The sequence below is a fragment of the Grus americana genome, chromosome Z (assembly GCF_028858705.1).
Source record: "Grus americana isolate bGruAme1 chromosome Z, bGruAme1.mat, whole genome shotgun sequence".
NCBI classification, from domain to species: Eukaryota; Metazoa; Chordata; class Aves; order Gruiformes; family Gruidae; genus Grus; species Grus americana.
Genome location: NC_072891.1, coordinates 58835682 through 58853334, shown reverse-complemented (window position 1 = coordinate 58853334; position 17653 = coordinate 58835682). Strand labels below are relative to the sequence as shown.

The 17653-nt window shown below is 42.6% G+C and overlaps 1 protein-coding gene across 1 annotated transcript; it reads left to right on the top strand.

Moving 5' to 3' along the window:
* The first annotated feature begins 2628 nt into the window (after positions 1-2628).
* LIX1 (limb and CNS expressed 1) lies at positions 2629-11746 on the top strand. The gene is given in 3 exon segments (XM_054810867.1): positions 2629-2697; positions 10664-10742; positions 11472-11746. Coding segments are annotated over 3 exon segments (423 nt in total).
* Positions 11747-17653: the final 5907 nt, after the last annotated feature.

Below are 17653 nucleotides of genomic sequence, written 5' to 3'. Positions count from 1 at the left end.
CTTGGGAAGGACAACTTGGTAGAGTTTAAATTATCAATCTATAGTTTGAAAAATCTTGAATCGCTAACTTGCCTTAGTAAAAGAAATTAGGAACTTCAGGTTTGACCTTGCTTGTCTTACCCTATCTGTTCTTTGCCCTGTGTACCTGATATGCCTGATACCTTATTCAGGTTTTAGCCTGTTCAAAAATTGCAGCCTCTATACTGTCTTGCAGCATGCTCTTGCTTTCAGTGGTTTTTTTTTTTGTTCTCTCTGGCGCAATATAAAAGCTAGTTTAAGCCAGCAGCTGTATATGGTCTTAAATAAAACCATGGAAGTTTTATAAAACATGCAGTAATAGTTCCTTGTAGCATCACAGCTGCATGTATGTCTGTTGACAGAAACAAAGAAGTTTGATTAAATCTCACGCGTAAGTGACTGCAATCAAGGTATGTAGGCCTGATTTTAGCAGGAGTATGTCCTGGTTTTGGCTAGGGTAGAGTTAATTTTCACAAGGAGCCAGGACAGGTGAGCCAAGCTGGCTGGGGGGCTATTCCATACCATGTGACTGGGCTGAGTATGGGCTGAGGGTGTGGTCGGTCAGTCAGTCCTGGGATGGGTAAGTTGCTTTCTGTTATCACCCATTGTGAATATTATAAGTACTGTTGTTTCCCTCTCCTTTGGTGTCCCAGTAAACTGTCCTTATTCCAACCCATGAGTTTTACCTTTGTCTTCCCATTCTCCTCTCCATCCCGCCGCGGGGGAGGGATGAGCCAGCAGCTGCCTGGTGCTCAGCTGCCGGCTGGGGCTGAAACACTTCAGAGTAGAAAAGCAAACTACATTAGTTGTATTTCCATTTTAAACATTAAGGGGAAAAATCTTTTTATGTTTCTAGGCTCTTACCTGTTAAGGGACTGGCTCAGTGACAGCTTAACAAGATTTGAGTTACTGTTCTTTGGCTAAGAGGTGCATGCGTTTTGGCTTCTGATTTAGGACTTCTCACAGTGAGTGAGTTCTTTTTGGTGTGCAACTGTAAGTTTGTCTTGGTAAGCAGTTCCAAAAGTATACAAAAGCTGTCTGTTTGATTAAGCACCATGAGAAAAGCAAGGATTATGGAAATCTTTGCTGTTTATTTTCAAAATGTTCCTTTAAAATGTCCATTAATTCTTTCAAAGGTATTCTGATGGATAGCTGTAAGTTACCATTTTCATTTACTCTGCCAGATGAGACTCTTCTGAGATGAGTTAGGGAGGAACTAATCCTCAAAGTTACAGCTCAATACATCTCCATTAAGCCTATTTTTTCCAAAGCAGAATTCCTGAAATATCTGAAGTCATTCAAAGTAACAGGTTTACACATTGAATGGACTTCAGAGTACTCACTCCACTTGAATGTCCACATGTGAAACAAAGTATTTTGAATGAACTTAGGAAAATGCAGAGGTTAACACAATAGTGTTATTAACTGTCTTAAATTCACATATTCAGCAGAAGGGAATGTGTGGGTTATTAAAAAAATGGTTTAAAATGTGTTATTTTAAGCACACAGTAGTGTTAGTTCATTAATTTGAAACAAAATTTGAAAATTAGTAGAGAGCAGATAAACACTGTACTAAGCACATTCAATATATGAAACAGTATGTGTTAAAACTTTTAGGTGATACAGATACAAGGTTGTGTAGCAATTTTCAACTGCTAAATCCTAGATAACTAATTTTTGTTTTGGAACATGGAATAAAAGATTGTACAGTAACTAAAGAACACATCTTTGCTTTATGGGAACTGATATAGAAGTACTCTGTACCAGCAAAGTAGCTCTAGATATATAGCTTATAGCTGCTACAAACAGCCCTCCTGTCTGAAAGAAAAATTATACCTGTATAACAGCAGTATATTTGCATTTGTGCTTCAGGTTTTTGCTAGCACATCTATGTCTGTCTTTTGATTGGAGTGCCTCTTCAGACCGCTGAACAAAGCACAGGACCTGTGCTCTTTTATGTAAATAGTTTAAATCACTGGCATTTTAATACACTTACCATACATGGAATTTGAAACTACATTCCAGGAAAATAGATTCAAATTGGGTTAATATAACACATCACAAGTTTACTTTTGCTTTCATTTTCCACTTGCTGTTAATACCAAAGTTGTGTTCCTGTTACATAATTGAAAGAGAAAGAAAAACATACTTTTCGGTTAGTTCACTGTTTAAACAAGAATCCACATGCTACTTTTGTGGTAATTAGTTTGGAACAACTTTACATCTTTTTTCCTTATTTTTTCAGTCTCTCCCTAGAATTTGAGAGTCTTGAGGAGCAAGGGAGTGTCTTTGTTCATTTGGCAGAAACCAGAACGATCTTTGCTTCAGTACCTCATCAATATCCTGATGAGACAGCCCTTTCCTCTTCCTCTTCCTAGCCTGTAGGTGGGTGTGGCTATTGTGGAAGCAATAGGAATGAGCCTGTCTGCCTGTGCAGCTAATTAACTCAGCATACAGCAAAGAAAAGCAGCTCAGGGAGCTGGACCCTTTGAAGGATCCTGGAGTTAGAGGCGGTGTCTGACTGGCATATGTGCAAAAATTCAGTACAGGACTCAACTAATTTAGGTACAAGGACAGTTTGTGGACGCTTTCTGGAAAAGCAGACTCGAGATGGACAGAACCTTAAAGTCTTTGCAACTTGTAATTGCCAGAGTTCTTCCTCATAGAGACCCTGCCCTGGTATTTACAGACTCTAAGTACCAAAGATAACTGACTTGCCTAACAATTCATTTGCCTTATTTAATTCAAATGTCTGCTAGAGTCAAATTATTAAGACATAGAAGTAATTAACTGACTTATGTTTGCATGCATATCGTGAACTATAATTCTATTTTAACTCTATCAACTATCTAAGGTAGTGTTGCTGGCTGTTTTTTAAGTTTGCATTTCAGGAGAATGATTCAGAACTTTTTCTTGGGATATTTAATTACATTCTTAGTAATATTGATCTTTTGGTAAAAACTTTTACTACTTGACAGCCTTGGAAAATTTTATGTCACTTCCCTTTCTTTTTATGGTAGTTTGTCCTGTCCACTTTTTAAGCATAAGTTTTCCTACAAGTAATGGAATCGTGTTTGGGGGGGGGGGGTTGGGTTTTTGTTGTTGTTGTTGTTGTTGTTTTTCTTTTCTATCAGACTTGATCATAAATGCTCTTTTTTTTTCTTTTTTTTTAAAAAGCATGCCAAAACTGTTCACTTAGTTATTCTATGTATATAGTTTTCTCATCTTACAAGATGTATCTACCTGTCCTTTATGAACCATTAGTTCTGAAGTGCTTTTTGGCTGCATAATAAACAGGTCTGATACATGCCTTGAAACAAATGGAGTTGAATGTGACCTAGATATCAAGGAAATACGAGTATTTAAATTTGACTTCTTTATGATTTAAGCAGGGCTATGCATGAACCAAAGATGAATGGGATCTCTTAATTTTGTGACTGCAAATCCAGTCCTACTTAAACTGTTAAATTAGGAGTCTTCTAGCTGTCATTGCAAGCTCAGTTAAGCAGTTGTGTTATGTGCAGACAATGCTGGGATAACTGATTTTTCTTTTTTTAAGGAGCTTTTTTCCCCTTAACATTTAAATCTAATTGTAATCTGTTGTGGGACCTAAGGCACAGTGCAGAGGCATTTATTTAATCTCCACTTCATTTGTCAACAGCTACCTTAAGAGTTAATAAAATCAATCTCATACAATCAAAGGTTTTCTTCTAACTTGCTATGGAAAACTAAAGTATATGACTAGTAATGGACCTGTGGGAAACCATGTGTACTTGTGCATAAAACATGTCTACTCACTACATGCCTATACTTTATTCACACTGAAAAGTGAGAGACTGCTGACGTGGTTCAGTCCCAGGTTGCAGCTGAGCACCACACGGCCACTCGCGCACCCCTCCCCCAGCAGGATGGGAAGGAGAACGGAAAAACAAAGGCAAAGCCTCGAGGGTTGGGATAAGGGCAGTTTACTGGGACAGCAAGGGAGAGGGAAAACAACAACAATACTGATAACAGATATTTACAATGGGTGGTAACAGAGAACAATTTACCGATCCAACAACCGACTGACCGGATGCTCAGCCCGTCCCGGAGCCGCGCCGAAACTGTACCGCCCCCTCCCCGGCCTGACTAGCCCCCTTTTATGGTGAGCATGACATCACATGGTATGGAATAGCCCTGGCCAGCTTGGGTCACCTGTCCTGGCTCCTTGTGAAACTAACTCTGTCCTTGCCAGAACCAGGACAACTGCACAAGTAGTTCCCTGGGAACTTCATGCAGAAGGATGCTATTTTCATATGACTGCCGTGTAAGGATCCATCCTGAAACTTAAGAGTTCAACATTTGCTTCTCAAGCCACCCCTCAGGTTGTTTTCATGCTGCTGGGTAGATTTGTATTATCATTGCAGTCTCAGAACCTTCCAGTAAAGTCTGTGAATGCACATGCATGACAGGACCAAAAAATTTAAGGCAGGGGACGTGGGACAGGAGATGGGAAGTTAGTCTGGAAGAAGAAGGGCATTCCCTTTCATAAGTTATCACTGGTAACTGGTTTCTACAGATCTACTGACAAGGTTTTTATTGAAAATATATGTGCAAGCTGCTTGGACAATGCAGTTGTGATGACCCACAGATCTAGGGAAAGATGAAATTGAAACAAAAATGTAAGTGGCTTGGAGTACTATTTTTCTTTAGATTTTTCTGAGGAACGAAAAGAATCCTAAAGACATTCTAATACAGGTTGACCTACATAGGCTTGAAATTACTGTGAGTACATGCCACTAATTCTGGCTGGTGAAAAACACTCATAGTGCTTTGTGCATAAAGTTAGATGAGAATTTACATACATTCTTTTTATCTTCAGTGAAAAGTCAAGTCTAAAAAGATTTAGGTAGATTTGTCCATCTCATCTGATTTTTTAATTTTTTTTTATTTTTTATTTTTTAATGGGATTTAAACAATGTGAATTATTAGTCTGGAAAGAAGATTATGTCATGGTTCCCTGAGAAAGCATGTCCACAGGTCTTACATTAGTTTCAGCCTTTGCCAGTAATAACTAGATGAGAATGAAAAGCCATCTAGCATCCATATTGCTGTACTAACAGCTACTTTTTTTCAAGTGTGAGCTAAATCAGTTTAGTATGTGGATCAGACTGAATTTTGCTTAGAGGGAAACATCTCAGAGCAAACAATCTGCTTGCTACCAGTCAACACCACATGCAACTTTTGTTCCCATTGTGTAGTCTGTTGGAAATGCCTTCATCGAGGGCTTTCCCCAGCAGCAGGCAGCCACAGGAGTTTCCAGAGTTCCTGCTTCCCTAGGTGCAGCTGGCAGGAGAAAAAAGTTTGATATATAAAACAGAGACATGAATATGCATGCCTATTAAGTCTTGCCTATTAAGACTTTTGTTCTTGCTATCTGCTAAACCGGTGTATTTGAACTGTTTATGTTCTGTACTGGAAAGAGCCAGCACTAGGTAAAAACTAATTTTTGTCTGAATTAACAGATTATGCATCTTTCTCTGAAAAAGCTGTAATCCATGATTTTTCACACGGACTTTTTATTTACTAGCAGAAATGGCCTTCTGTATGAAGGATGCAAGTTCTGCAGTTAGCTAGAAAAACTTAGACACACTTCTCATTTTGAAAAATCTCAGTTTGCACGTGCTCAGTGGAGATAATCTGTAGGTGAGAAATTCTTTTTCCCCTTATAATTGCGTGTGCTGAGAGAAACTGGGCCTTGAGTAGTATCTCTGGGCTGCTGTGAAGCATGTCTGGAATTGCAGTAGCTCTCACATACTGACCCAGGAATATAGAATCATTGAATCATAGAATGGTTTGGGTTGGAAGGAACCTTAAAGATCATCTAGTTCCAGCTCCCCACTATGGGCACATGGAGGGCAAAACAGCCGTATTCATGACACAGCACACAGGCCAGCTCAAGGAGGAGGCATGTCAGGCTGCCTACCAACTGGTGGGACAGAAAACGTTGGACTGAGACAGCTAATCTGCAGAAAGGCTGTAGCAGGCAGCCCCAGGGAGAAAGGAATGGGCAAAGACCTGGAGGATGAAGGAGGATACTCAGGCTAGAACAAGGAGCCCAGCATTCAACTCTTGTAACTAAAGATATGTTGTTGTAAAGATAACACTTTCTACCACACAGCCCCTATCTAACGCCAGACAGAGCTAGTCTAAGCTGTGCAGTGACAGAAAAAAAGAAGTGTCCTGACAGCAGGGAAGGAATAAAAGTATCAGTATGTAATTAAATTGTATTTCCTGTGCAGATTAAATCCATCCCCCTTCTCCATACACATTATGCTGCACTCGTGTATTCTAACTTCAGTTCAGCTGTTTTTTTCTAAATGTTCTTTGAAGGAAACATGAGGATCACCAACCAAGGAAGGAAGCTGAACTCATGAATTCTGTAAGGAGTCCAATTAAAGGCTGAAGTACAAAAGAGTTGGTTTTCTTTTCATATTTCTGTTAGATCTCAGAGACAGTAAGGTATCACTTGACATCCTACCTTGTTTTTATATCTCATAATATTGTCCATGAACTGAAAAGTAGATTGCTGTTGCATTTCCCACATGTAAATTATTTTTGTAGGTTGAAGAAATGAAAAAAAGCCCTTTGCCTAATGTGCAATTGTCTGAGTAGAGATACTGTGGAATATACTACATAAAAGGATTACAGTATTAAGACTATCTGATGTGATATGCAAGCAAGTCTGTAGGACACCTGAATGTATGTCAAAACCCAATTCTGTTAAACACTGTGCAATCAAAACAGATTCTCTGCCTGAAAATGCTTACAGCATAAGTAAGGTACTATGCTATCCTTACCCAAATTTTCTGAAATCTATCAGAAAGTATAAAAAAAAATAATTCCAGGTCCAATAGTAGATGATGTACTGCGCAGAAAGATTTTAATTTTCTTCAAATAAATGCTAATTTTAGCAGTTATCTCTTCTTTTAGTTGTTTCTAATTCTTAAGCCAAAGATGAGGTAATGATAAAAAAACCCTACAAGAATTAAATAATATCCCATCTTATAAATCAGAAAGGCAGAAAAAATAACCAGGTATATTTCTAATCCAACAACACAGAAGTCAGTGGAGAGATTATTAACCCAAAGATTTTGAATCAGGAACTTTATGATCTTAGGAAATAGTAAAAAAACCTGTCAAAACCCTGTAACCCTCCCCACGTGCTACTAAAACTGCCAGCTAAACCCGATATACATGGAAAGTGTCTTGATGGCTTTATGTGGAAAGTAACTTGCTGATGAGCTCAGCTTCCCTGCTGGCTGGAGGCCATCAAGGGAGTGTCAGGAGTCAACTCTGAACTGAACCTAAGCATTTCCATAGAAATCATAGCATCATTTAGGTTAGAAAAGACCCTTAAGATCATCAAGTCCAAACATTAACCTAGCACTACTACGTCCATTGCTAAATCATGTCCGTAAGCGACATGTCTACAAGTCTTGTAAGTACCTCCAGAGATGGTGACTCAACTAGTTCCTTGGGCAGTCTGTTCTAACACTGACAACCCTCGCAGTGAAGAATTTTTTTCCTAATGGCCTGGCCTCAATTTCCCCTGGTGCAAATTGAGGCCATTTCCTGTCTTTTCTATTACTTGTTACTTGGGAAAACAGACCGATATCCACCTGGCTACAACCTCCTTTCAGGTAGCTCTAGAGAGTAATAAGGTCTCCCCTCAGCTTCCGTTTCTCCAGACTAAACAACCCCAGTTCCCTCAGATGGTCCTCCTAAGACTTGTTCTCTAGATCCTTCACCAACTTTGTTACTTCTCTTTGGATGTGCTCCAGCACCTCAATGTCTTTCTTGTAGTGAGAGGCCCAAATACTGAACACAGTATTCAAGGTGTGGCCTCACCAGTGCTGAGTACAGGGGGACAATCACTTCCCTACTCCTGCTGGCCACACTATTTCTGACACAATGCTGTTGGCATTCTTGGCTACCTGTGCACACTGCTGGCTCATATTCAGCCAGTTGTCAACCAACACCCTGTCCTGGTTCTGGCAAGGACAGAGTTAATTTCACAAGGAGCCAGGACAGGTGACCCAAGCTGGGGGGGGGGGGGGGGGGGGGGGCTATTCCATACCATGTGACATCATGCTCACCATAAAAGCGGAGGGCTAGTCGGGCAGGAGAGGGGCGGTGTGATTTTTTTCCACACGGTTCCGGGACGGGCTGAGTGTCTGGTTGGTCGGTCATTGGATCGGTAACTTGTTCTCTGTTATCACCCGTTGTTAATATCTGTTATCAGTACTGTTGTTGATTGTTTCCCTCTCCCTTGCTGTCCCAGTAAACTGCCCTTATCCCAACCCTCAAGGCTTTGCTGTTGTTTTTCCATTCTCCTCCCCATCCCGCCGGGGGAGGGGTGGTGCTCAGGTGCGGGCTGCGGTTAAACCATGTCACATGTCTACACACTTTTTGAACACCTCCAGGGACGGTGACTCTACCACCTCTCTGGGGAGCCTATTCCAATGTCTCACCACCATTTCAGTGAAGAAATTTTTCCTGATATCCAACCTAAACCTCCCCTGGAGCAATTTGAGGCTGTTTCCTCTTGTCCTAATACTTGTTGCTTGGGAGAAGAGACCAACACCCACCTCACCACAAGCTCCTTTCAGGTAGTTGTAGAGAGCGATAAGGTCTCCTCTCAGCCTCCTCTTCTCCAGACTAAACAACCTCACTTCTCTGAGCCGCTCCTCGTAAGACTTGTGCTCCAGACCCTTCACCAGCTTTGTTGCCTTTCTCTGGATACGCTCCAGCACCTCAATGTCTTTCTTGTAGTGAGGGGTCCAAAACTGAACACAGTACTCAAGGTGCGGCCTCACCAGAGCTTAGTACAGGGGGACGATCGCTTCCCTACTCCTGCCGGCCACGCTATTCCTGATGCAAGTCAGGATGCTGTTGGCCTTCTTGGCCACCTGGGCACACTGCTGGCTCATGTTCAGATGACTGTTAACCAGCACCCCCAGGTCCTTTTTCCTCCAGGCAGCTTTCCAGCCACTCTACCCCAAGCCCGTAGCGTCGCCTGGGGTTGTTGTGACCGAAGTGCAGGACCCCTCACTTGGCCTTGTTAAATCTCATACAGTTGGCCTCGGCCCATCGATCCAGCCTGTCCAGATCCCTCTGCAGAGCCTTCCTACCCTCAAGCAGATCGACACGCCCTCCCAACTTAGTGTCATCGGCAAACTCACTGAGGGCACACTCAATCCCCTCATCCAGGTCATTGATAAAGATATTAAACAAGACCGGCCCCAAGACTGAGTCCTGGGGAATACCGCTTGTGACCGACCGCCAACTGGATTTAACTCCGTTCACCACTACTCTCTGGGCTCGGCCTTCCGGCCAGTTTTTTACCCAGCGAAGAGTGCACCTGTCTAAGCCATGAGCCACCAGCTTCTCTAGGAGAATGCTGTGGGAGACCGTGTCAAAGGCTTTACTGAAGTCCAGGTAGATAACATCCACAGCCTTTCCTTCATCCACTGAGCGAGTTGCCAGGTCATAGAAGGAGATCAGGTTGCTCAGGCAGGACCTGCTTTTCATGAACCCATGCTGGCTGGGCCTGATCCCTGCAGCTTCCTGCAGCTCCTCCACCCACTGCCTCAGTGATTCCACCAGAACACACTTTGTACAGATGGAGCTTCCACTCTCCTCCACCTAGGATTGTGGGGCACAGACTTCACAGCCCTCCACCTGTACAGTAGGTTCCCTGACAGGAAACGCTGGGTGGCTGCCTCCACTTGTCTCAGGCTAGGTTGGGGATGACCAATGGGGCTGCAGCCTAAGCCTGCAGGTGAGCCGAGTAGGCAGCAGCTCAATCACTGGCAGAGTGCACTGCACTTTCTGCGTACCCTTCTACGTGAACTGCCATGCAAACTGCTGAAGCTACTCCCAACAGATGCCACTTCCTGTTTGCGTGCATATTTGCCACTCCCTTTTAGTGTGCATTTTTTGCTTATGTAAAAATGCAGTTACTTAATTTAGTTGATAACATTCTTTCTGTGATAGTTGCCCTTCTCAATTCAAAGTTCATAAATTGTTAAAACTGATATAACAATGATTTGGGGCAAGGATTTAAGGTTAATTTTAGATACCATTGGTAATGGATCAAATTCAATTTTTTTCGCCGTGAGTAGCTAGGCGTATCACAATGAAGATTAGCAAGTAAGTAACTTAAACCGCCATACTAGCAATGCACAGAAAATAGAAAGTATACATGCAGCATAGTGACCAAGAGTTCACAGTATTTTCATATTAGCATGTGATTGTCAGAAAGCTCTAATTGCACCAGCACTATGACTACAGACAAGGTTGTAGGAGTTACCTAAAAGTAAGTAAAACTTCATGTAGAGATCAATATTAAACCTATACTACTTAGAATACGAATATTGTTCAGTACTCATGCATTTTCTACTTGCTTTGAAAGAGGCAATACCAGCTTCCAGCTGGCTGGCCATAGGTCTTTCATTATACTTTTTAATGTGATTAGGATCAACTGTGTTTCTTTATGTTATCACCTTTAAACACCACATCTGCCCTATTTTATTTTTCTCTTAAATGGAAAGCTGTGGGTGTTGAAGAGTCAATCAGTAATCAGCATGCTCTCATTTTGCAGGAGCTGAGGATTCTCTTTCAGCTTTTGCATTGGAATGGAAGCATTAAAGCCCTCTGTGAAACAAAGTGCTCCCAAACAAGTAGGACATCACATCAAAAACTTGGCTGAGTGGTTAACTGCTGGAGATTAAAATATGCAAAGAATTTTCTTTGAAGTTCTGAGTTAAATTGTGAGGTTTTCTTTTTTTTTTTGGTTTTGGGTTGGTTTTTTTGTTTGTTTGGGGTTTTTTTGTTTTGTTGTGGGCTTGGGTTTTTTTGGTTGTTGGTTTTTTTTTTAATACCGGACTTATTCAGACAGAATTAAATTTTCAATTAGATTTTTATTTTCTGTACTTGGCCCTTGCTGTCACTGCAGAAGCCTCATAATATTTCTCACTTCTATCTATCAAGAAACAGGCAGAAAATTCACTTGAGTAAAAACTGTAAACCCAGCATGTTTTATCTTCCATTTTTGTGAAAACATTTAGAAATGTTAGAAATTAGGTTGAACAATTTAAAGACATTTTTAAACTTCTTAAATTAAGTACAGGAAGAAAATCACATTTAGCATTTAAAATATTACCACTCTTCAAGATAAGTCTTCGTAGGCAGAAGGTTTAGTTATAGCTTAACATTTTTAGCATCTTAGAAAGTAATTCAGTATCTGATGGACGTTTTTTTCCCTTTTAATGAGCAGCTTTTGAAAGATGTATAGAATGTCACACAAGGATTGGGGTGTAATTTTTTTCCCAGAATAAAAAACAACCAAACCCAAAAGATATTTGTTACTAACTTCCATGTCTGTTGTTACTTTCCTGAGTAATATAAAGTAATTTCATATTACTCCCAGTATTCCTTGGATGAAAGAATGAGAAGTCACGTGGCTCTAGGCTGGATTATGAAGGAGCAAGAATCTCCAGGAATTATATCCCAAGAGTTGCACACGAGGAACTGGAAGAAGTCAGGAAAGCTGGGCAGAAACTGAGGTTTTTACAAAGAAAAGAAAGAAATATTGACCTTAGCATTGAGTCGGATCTACAGTGATCAAGTTACCTCGCCCTCACAGAATGATCACATGAGCTTGGCTTTACATGGCTACCACTAACCTTGAAAAAGGCATTTGACTTTGAACTATGACATACTCCTCTCAGTTGAAAAGACCCCATGTGTAAATTGGTAACATTCTTTTCCATGGCTGTTTTAATTTCTATACCTAAAAGCACTGATGCCTTTTTAAAAAAATTTTTTTTAGTGGATAGAAACATTCTTCAGGTCAAGTAAAAGCTACCATGAATATTTGATGTGGTACTGGTACTAAACTACAGGTAAACCTGAAGGGAAGCAAACCACAGAGAACTTTTATGATACTCTAGAGATTGAAGTTGTCTACATTTTCTTTGCCGAAGATGTAAAAATTGTGGTCACAAACTGCAGAATGTTAGCAATAAAAAACAAAAGAAGGGCCTACTTGTGCCTCTTTAGTTCCAGACTCTTTCACAGCAACTGTGTTTCCTCCCGGCACTGTTAGAAGGTACAATTGCTGAAGTTCATTTAGTCTGTTTATTCAAAGCTAGCAAGAGTCTTCCAAGCAAAAAAGCTGCAGCATACACCTAGTACTCCAGATTCCACCTTTTTCAACCTCTGTTGAAGTCAATAAGACATTATCAAGCAGTAGGAACATAAAGACTAGCTAAAATTATTAGATTGACCATGATCTGTCAAGTATTAATAACAGATGCTTTGTGACAGTAGTCTGCCGGTCAGACTAACAGACTTTGGAAAACCGTTATGCTCTGATTCTGCTATCAAGTAGAGTCTTTCACCAAGAAACTTTTTTTTTTTCTTCCCTTTTTATGCCCTTTCAAAGAGTGTTGACTCACTTACACTGAAACAAATAGCTACTGAGATTCAAGATCTTTACTTTCCCCATACTGACTGTCAGCCCAATTCTTCTAACAGAAGTTACTGTCCTGGAGCAGAGTCAGCAGCATATGCCTATATGAGGCACACACTCAAGTTAACCAGCACGCTGAGCTGATGATGAAGGCAGAAAGGTACTAAGACACCGGACAATTGACTTGAACACTTTTCTTCCTAATTCTGCTTTCCAGTAGCTTCTGCCAGAAAAATGGACACCTGGCAGAGCTCTTCGTTTAACTAATCTCAATGGCCTCAGTAGTAACTCCTAGCATCATTAAAATACTCTTTAAACATTGTGTATTTCCACATAAAAGAGACAAAGTTACACTAGCAGAGAAGGAGCTGGAGAGAGTTCATTTTTGTATCTTGTAGAAGTGGAGACGCAACTACATCACTTCCACAATGAAAAAGAGAGGAGGGCTGGTCAGCAGCAATGAATTTGCTGCAAAACCAGTCACACCTCTGCTAATGGCTTTGGGACACAGCCTTGCTGCACAGACAGACAACTGTGACCTCTAAAGGTTCTTGTGCTCTTTGAGAAGGAATGTGCGATCGTTGTACAGGATACATGTCCAGCACAGGCGGAGCCAAGCTGCCCATAGAGCCTCCCTACAGCAAGCACAACTTAAAAAGGAAGACAAATAGTGCAGAGTTTTGGAAACTTGGGGGCTGATGTTTATTTGTGACAGCTGTTGCTTTTTTTTTCTGTGAATTTGTTTGTTTGATTGTTTTTAAATCTTGTGTATTGAACTTGGAGTTTCCAGAGGAAAGAAAAGAAAGCAGCCTCACTCTTCAGAAATGTGAGATCTGTACCTAAACTGATAGTGACATGTACTTCAAGGGTCGGATTCTTTATTTATTCCTGCTGAGGAACCATCTCAGTTTATTGGCAGGAACCAACAGGTCCCAAGAGCAGAAATTCATATTGAAGAGATATTATTATGTAGTATGGAAAATGGTTGGAGTAAGCTCTTGACCGTTACACCAGATAATAGAAAATTCTGATTTTATTTTTTTTTTCCTTTTCGATGACTCATCAAAAAGGTGTATGTAGCTGACTGACTATTTGACATGGTTTAGTCCCACCCAGCAACTGAGCACCACGCAGCCGCTCGCTCACCACTCCCCCTACAAGGGGATGGGGAGAAGAATGGGAAAACAAAGGCAAAACCTTCTTGGGTTGTGATGAGGACAGTTTACTGGGAGAGGAAAGGGAGAGAGAAATAACAACAACAGTACTTATAATGGAATATACACCATGGTTGATAACTGTCGTGGTTTTACCCCCGCCGGCAGCTGAGCACCACGCAGCCGCTCGCTCACTCCCCCCATCAGGATGGGGGAGAGAATTGGAAGAGTTAAAGTGAGAAAACTCGTGGGTTGAGATAAAGACAGTTTAATAGGTAAAGCAAAAGCCATGTGCACAAGCAAAGTAAAACAAGGAATTCATTTGCCACTTCCCATGGGCAGGCAGGTGTTCAGCCATCTCCAGGAAAGCAGGGCTCTGTCATGCGTAACGGTTACCTGGGAAGACAAATGCCATCACTCCGAACGCCGCCGCCCTCCCTCTTCCTCTCCCCCAAGCCCCTTATAAACTGAGCATGATGCCATATGGTATGGAATATCCCTTTGGTCAGTTTGGGTCAGCTGTCCTCTCTGTGTCCCCTCCCAATTTCTTGTGCACCCCCAGCCATCCCGCTGGCAGGGCGGTGCCAGAAGCAAAAAAGGCCTTGACGCTGTGTGAGCACTGCTCAACAGCAATAGGTCTATATAACAAAAACATCTCTGTATTTTCAACACTGTTTCCAGCACAAATCCAAAACATAGCCCCATACTAGCCGCTATGAAGAAAATTAACCCTCTCAGCTGAAACCAGGACAATAACACAAGGTAATTTACCAATCAGACAACTGGCCAGCCACTCAGTCCACATTCAGACCATCCTGGAGCCACACTGACCCGCTCCTCCCTGATTAGCCCCCCCTTTTATGGTAAGCGTGACCTCACATGGTATGGAATAGCCCCCTGGCCAGCTTGGCTCACCTGTCCTGGCTGCCTGTGAAAATTAACTCCATCCCAGCCAAAACCAGGACATTATCCACCCCTTATTCTATGCCATCTACATGATGCCCAGATCATGCCCAGATATCATTCCCTTAGTCTAAAATGTCCATTGAGTTCATTTAGTCCATGACTTTGCGCTCTGTCTGTCATAACAGTCTCTCAGGGCAGGAGAGATGCTGTGTGGTGTGGGATTATTGCATGCTGCATCTGAAGCTCGCGGATGGTGTATCTGGCGTGGTCCGTGCTTGCAGTCTGCGCCTTGAAGATGTTGATTTTCAAGAAAGTTGCTGGGCACCAGTTGCTGAAGTCAGTTCTGGTTTCAACATTGTTTCACTTTGCTTGCTTTCATCAAAGCTCATCCTTCATTAATTTGGGTGATTCTTACTGTAATACCGCTGATAGAGCATATAGCAATTGTAGCAATGATGACATGCAATGGCAGGGATATTTAGCAATTAACATCACAGAATTTAATTTATTGGCTATTCTCACTCAAAATCAAATCCCTTTGAGATACACATCAGACTTCCCCATCCTTCTGCATCACCCACCAAGTGCACACAGGTCCATGAGCAAAAGCAGTCCCACAGATAGATTTGCCTTTGCCTGAAGCAGGGAGAACCCAGACTTTCTTCCCTAACATATTCTTCACACGCGCTATGGGGACTTCATCCCCTTCTACAATGCGTGGAAGCTTTGATTGGGCAGGGCCAGCTCGACTGGTAGACCGTCTAGCGTTAACTAAGCAGGTGGCCTTTGCTAAATGCGTATCTTAATGTTTGAGGGTCCCACCACCCACTGCTTTCGCTGTAGTCTTCATCAGTCCATTGTATCATTCAATTTTCCCGGAGGCTGGTGCATGACGGGGGATGTGATACACGCACTCATTGCCATGCCCTTTGGCCCAGATGTCTATGAGGTTGTTCCGAAAATGAGTCCCATTGTCTGACTCAGTTCTCTCTTGGGTGCCATGTCACCACAGGACTTGCTTTTCAAGACCCAGAATAGTGTTCTGGGCAGTGACATGGGGCACAGGATGTGTTTCCATCCATCCGGTGGTTGCTTCCACCACTGTAAGAACATAACGCGTGCCGTGGCGGGTTTGTGGGAGTGTTATGTAATCAAACTGCCAGGCCTCTCCATATTGGTTCTTCAGCCATCGTCCTTCATACCAGAGAGACTTTAACTGCTTGGCTTGCTTGATTGTAGTGCATGTTTCACATTCATGGATGATCTGTGAGATAGCATCCATGGTCAAGTCCACCCCTCCATCATGAGCCCACCTATATGTTGCATCTCTTCCTGATGGCCTGAGGTGTCATGGGCCCATTGAGCCACAAATAATTCATCCTTATGTTGCCAATCCAAGTCCACTTGAGCCGCCTCAGTCTTAGCAGCATGATCCACCTGCTGGTTGTTCTGATGTTCCTCAGTGGCCCAGCTCTTGGGTAAGTGGGCGTCTATGTAAAGTACTTTCAGAACCAGCCGCTCTAGCTGGACGGCAATATGTTGCCACAATGGGGCAACCCAGAAGGTTTTGCCTCTGCACTGTCGGTTGCTCTGCTTCCATTGCTGTAACCACCCCCACAGGGCATTTATCACCATCCATGAATTGGTATAGAGGGACAGTGTTGGCCACTTTCCTCTTCCAGCATGATTCACCTTCTCCTTCAGCAGCTTCTGCAACTCACCGTGTAGGACTCCATATGGCGGCCTTCCACCTCTGATGTTTTCCCACAATGTGACAGGACCCATCAGTGAAGAGGGCATATGGCTTCTCATCTTCTGTTAGTTTATTATACAGTGGGGCTTCTTCAGCACGTGTCACCTCCTCCTCTGGCAACATTCCAAAATCTTTCCCTTCTGGCCAGTCTGTGATCACTTCCAGAATTCCTGGGCAATTAGGGTTTCCTATTCGAGCCTGCTGTGTAATCAGTGCAACCCGCTTACTCCACGTAGCATCGGTTGCATGATGTGTGGAAGGAGCCCTCTCTTTGAACATCCAGCCCAGCACTGGCAGTCGGGGTGCTAAGAGGAGCTGTGCTTCAGTGCCAATCACCTCTGAAGCAGCTCGAAACCCTTCATATGCTGCCAATATCTCCTTTTCCGTTGGAGTGTAGCGGGCCTCGGATCCTCTGTATCCCCGACTCCAAAACCCCAGGGGTCGGCCTCGAGTCTCCCCTGGTGTTTTGTGCCAGAGACTCCAGGTAGGGCCATTCTCCCTGGCTGCAGTGTACAGCACATTTTTTACATCTGGTCCTGCCCGGACTGGCCCAAGAGCTACGGCATGAACTATTTCGTGTTTAATTCGTTCAAAAGCTTCTCGTTGCTCAGGGCCCCATTTGAAATCATTCTTCTTCCAGGTCACCTGACAGAGAGGTCTTAGTATCAGACTGTAATTTGGAATATGCATTCACCAAAACCCCACAATGCCTAAGAAAGCTTGTGTTTCCTTTTTGTTAGTTGGTGGAGACATAGCCGCTGTTTTGTTGATTACATCCATTGGGATCTGACAACGCCCATCTTGCAATTTTATTCCTAAAAACGGGATCTCCTGTGCAGGCCCCTTGACCTTACTGTGGTTTATGGCAAAAACAGATTTCAGCAGGATGTGGATTATTTTGTTCCCTTTCTCAGAAACTTCCTCTGCTGAGTTGCCTCATACAATGATGTCAATGCTTTGCCAGTGGTCCGGAGTTTCACCTTTTTCTAGTGCAGCCTGGATCAGTCCATGGCAAATGGTGGGGCTGTGTTTCCAACCCTGGGACAGTTGATTCCAGGTGTACTGAACGCCCCTCCAAGTGAAAGCAAACAGTGGCCTGCACTCTGCTGCCAAAGGGATCGAGAAAAACGCATTAGCTATATCAATTGCGGTGTACCACTTGGCTGCCTTAGGTTCCTATTGAAGTTCCAGCATGTCTGACATGGCAGCACTCATCGGCAACATGGCTTCATTCAGGCCGTGATACCCTACTGTCAGCTTCCACTCTTCCATTAAACTTCCGCACTGGCCATATGGGACTGTTAA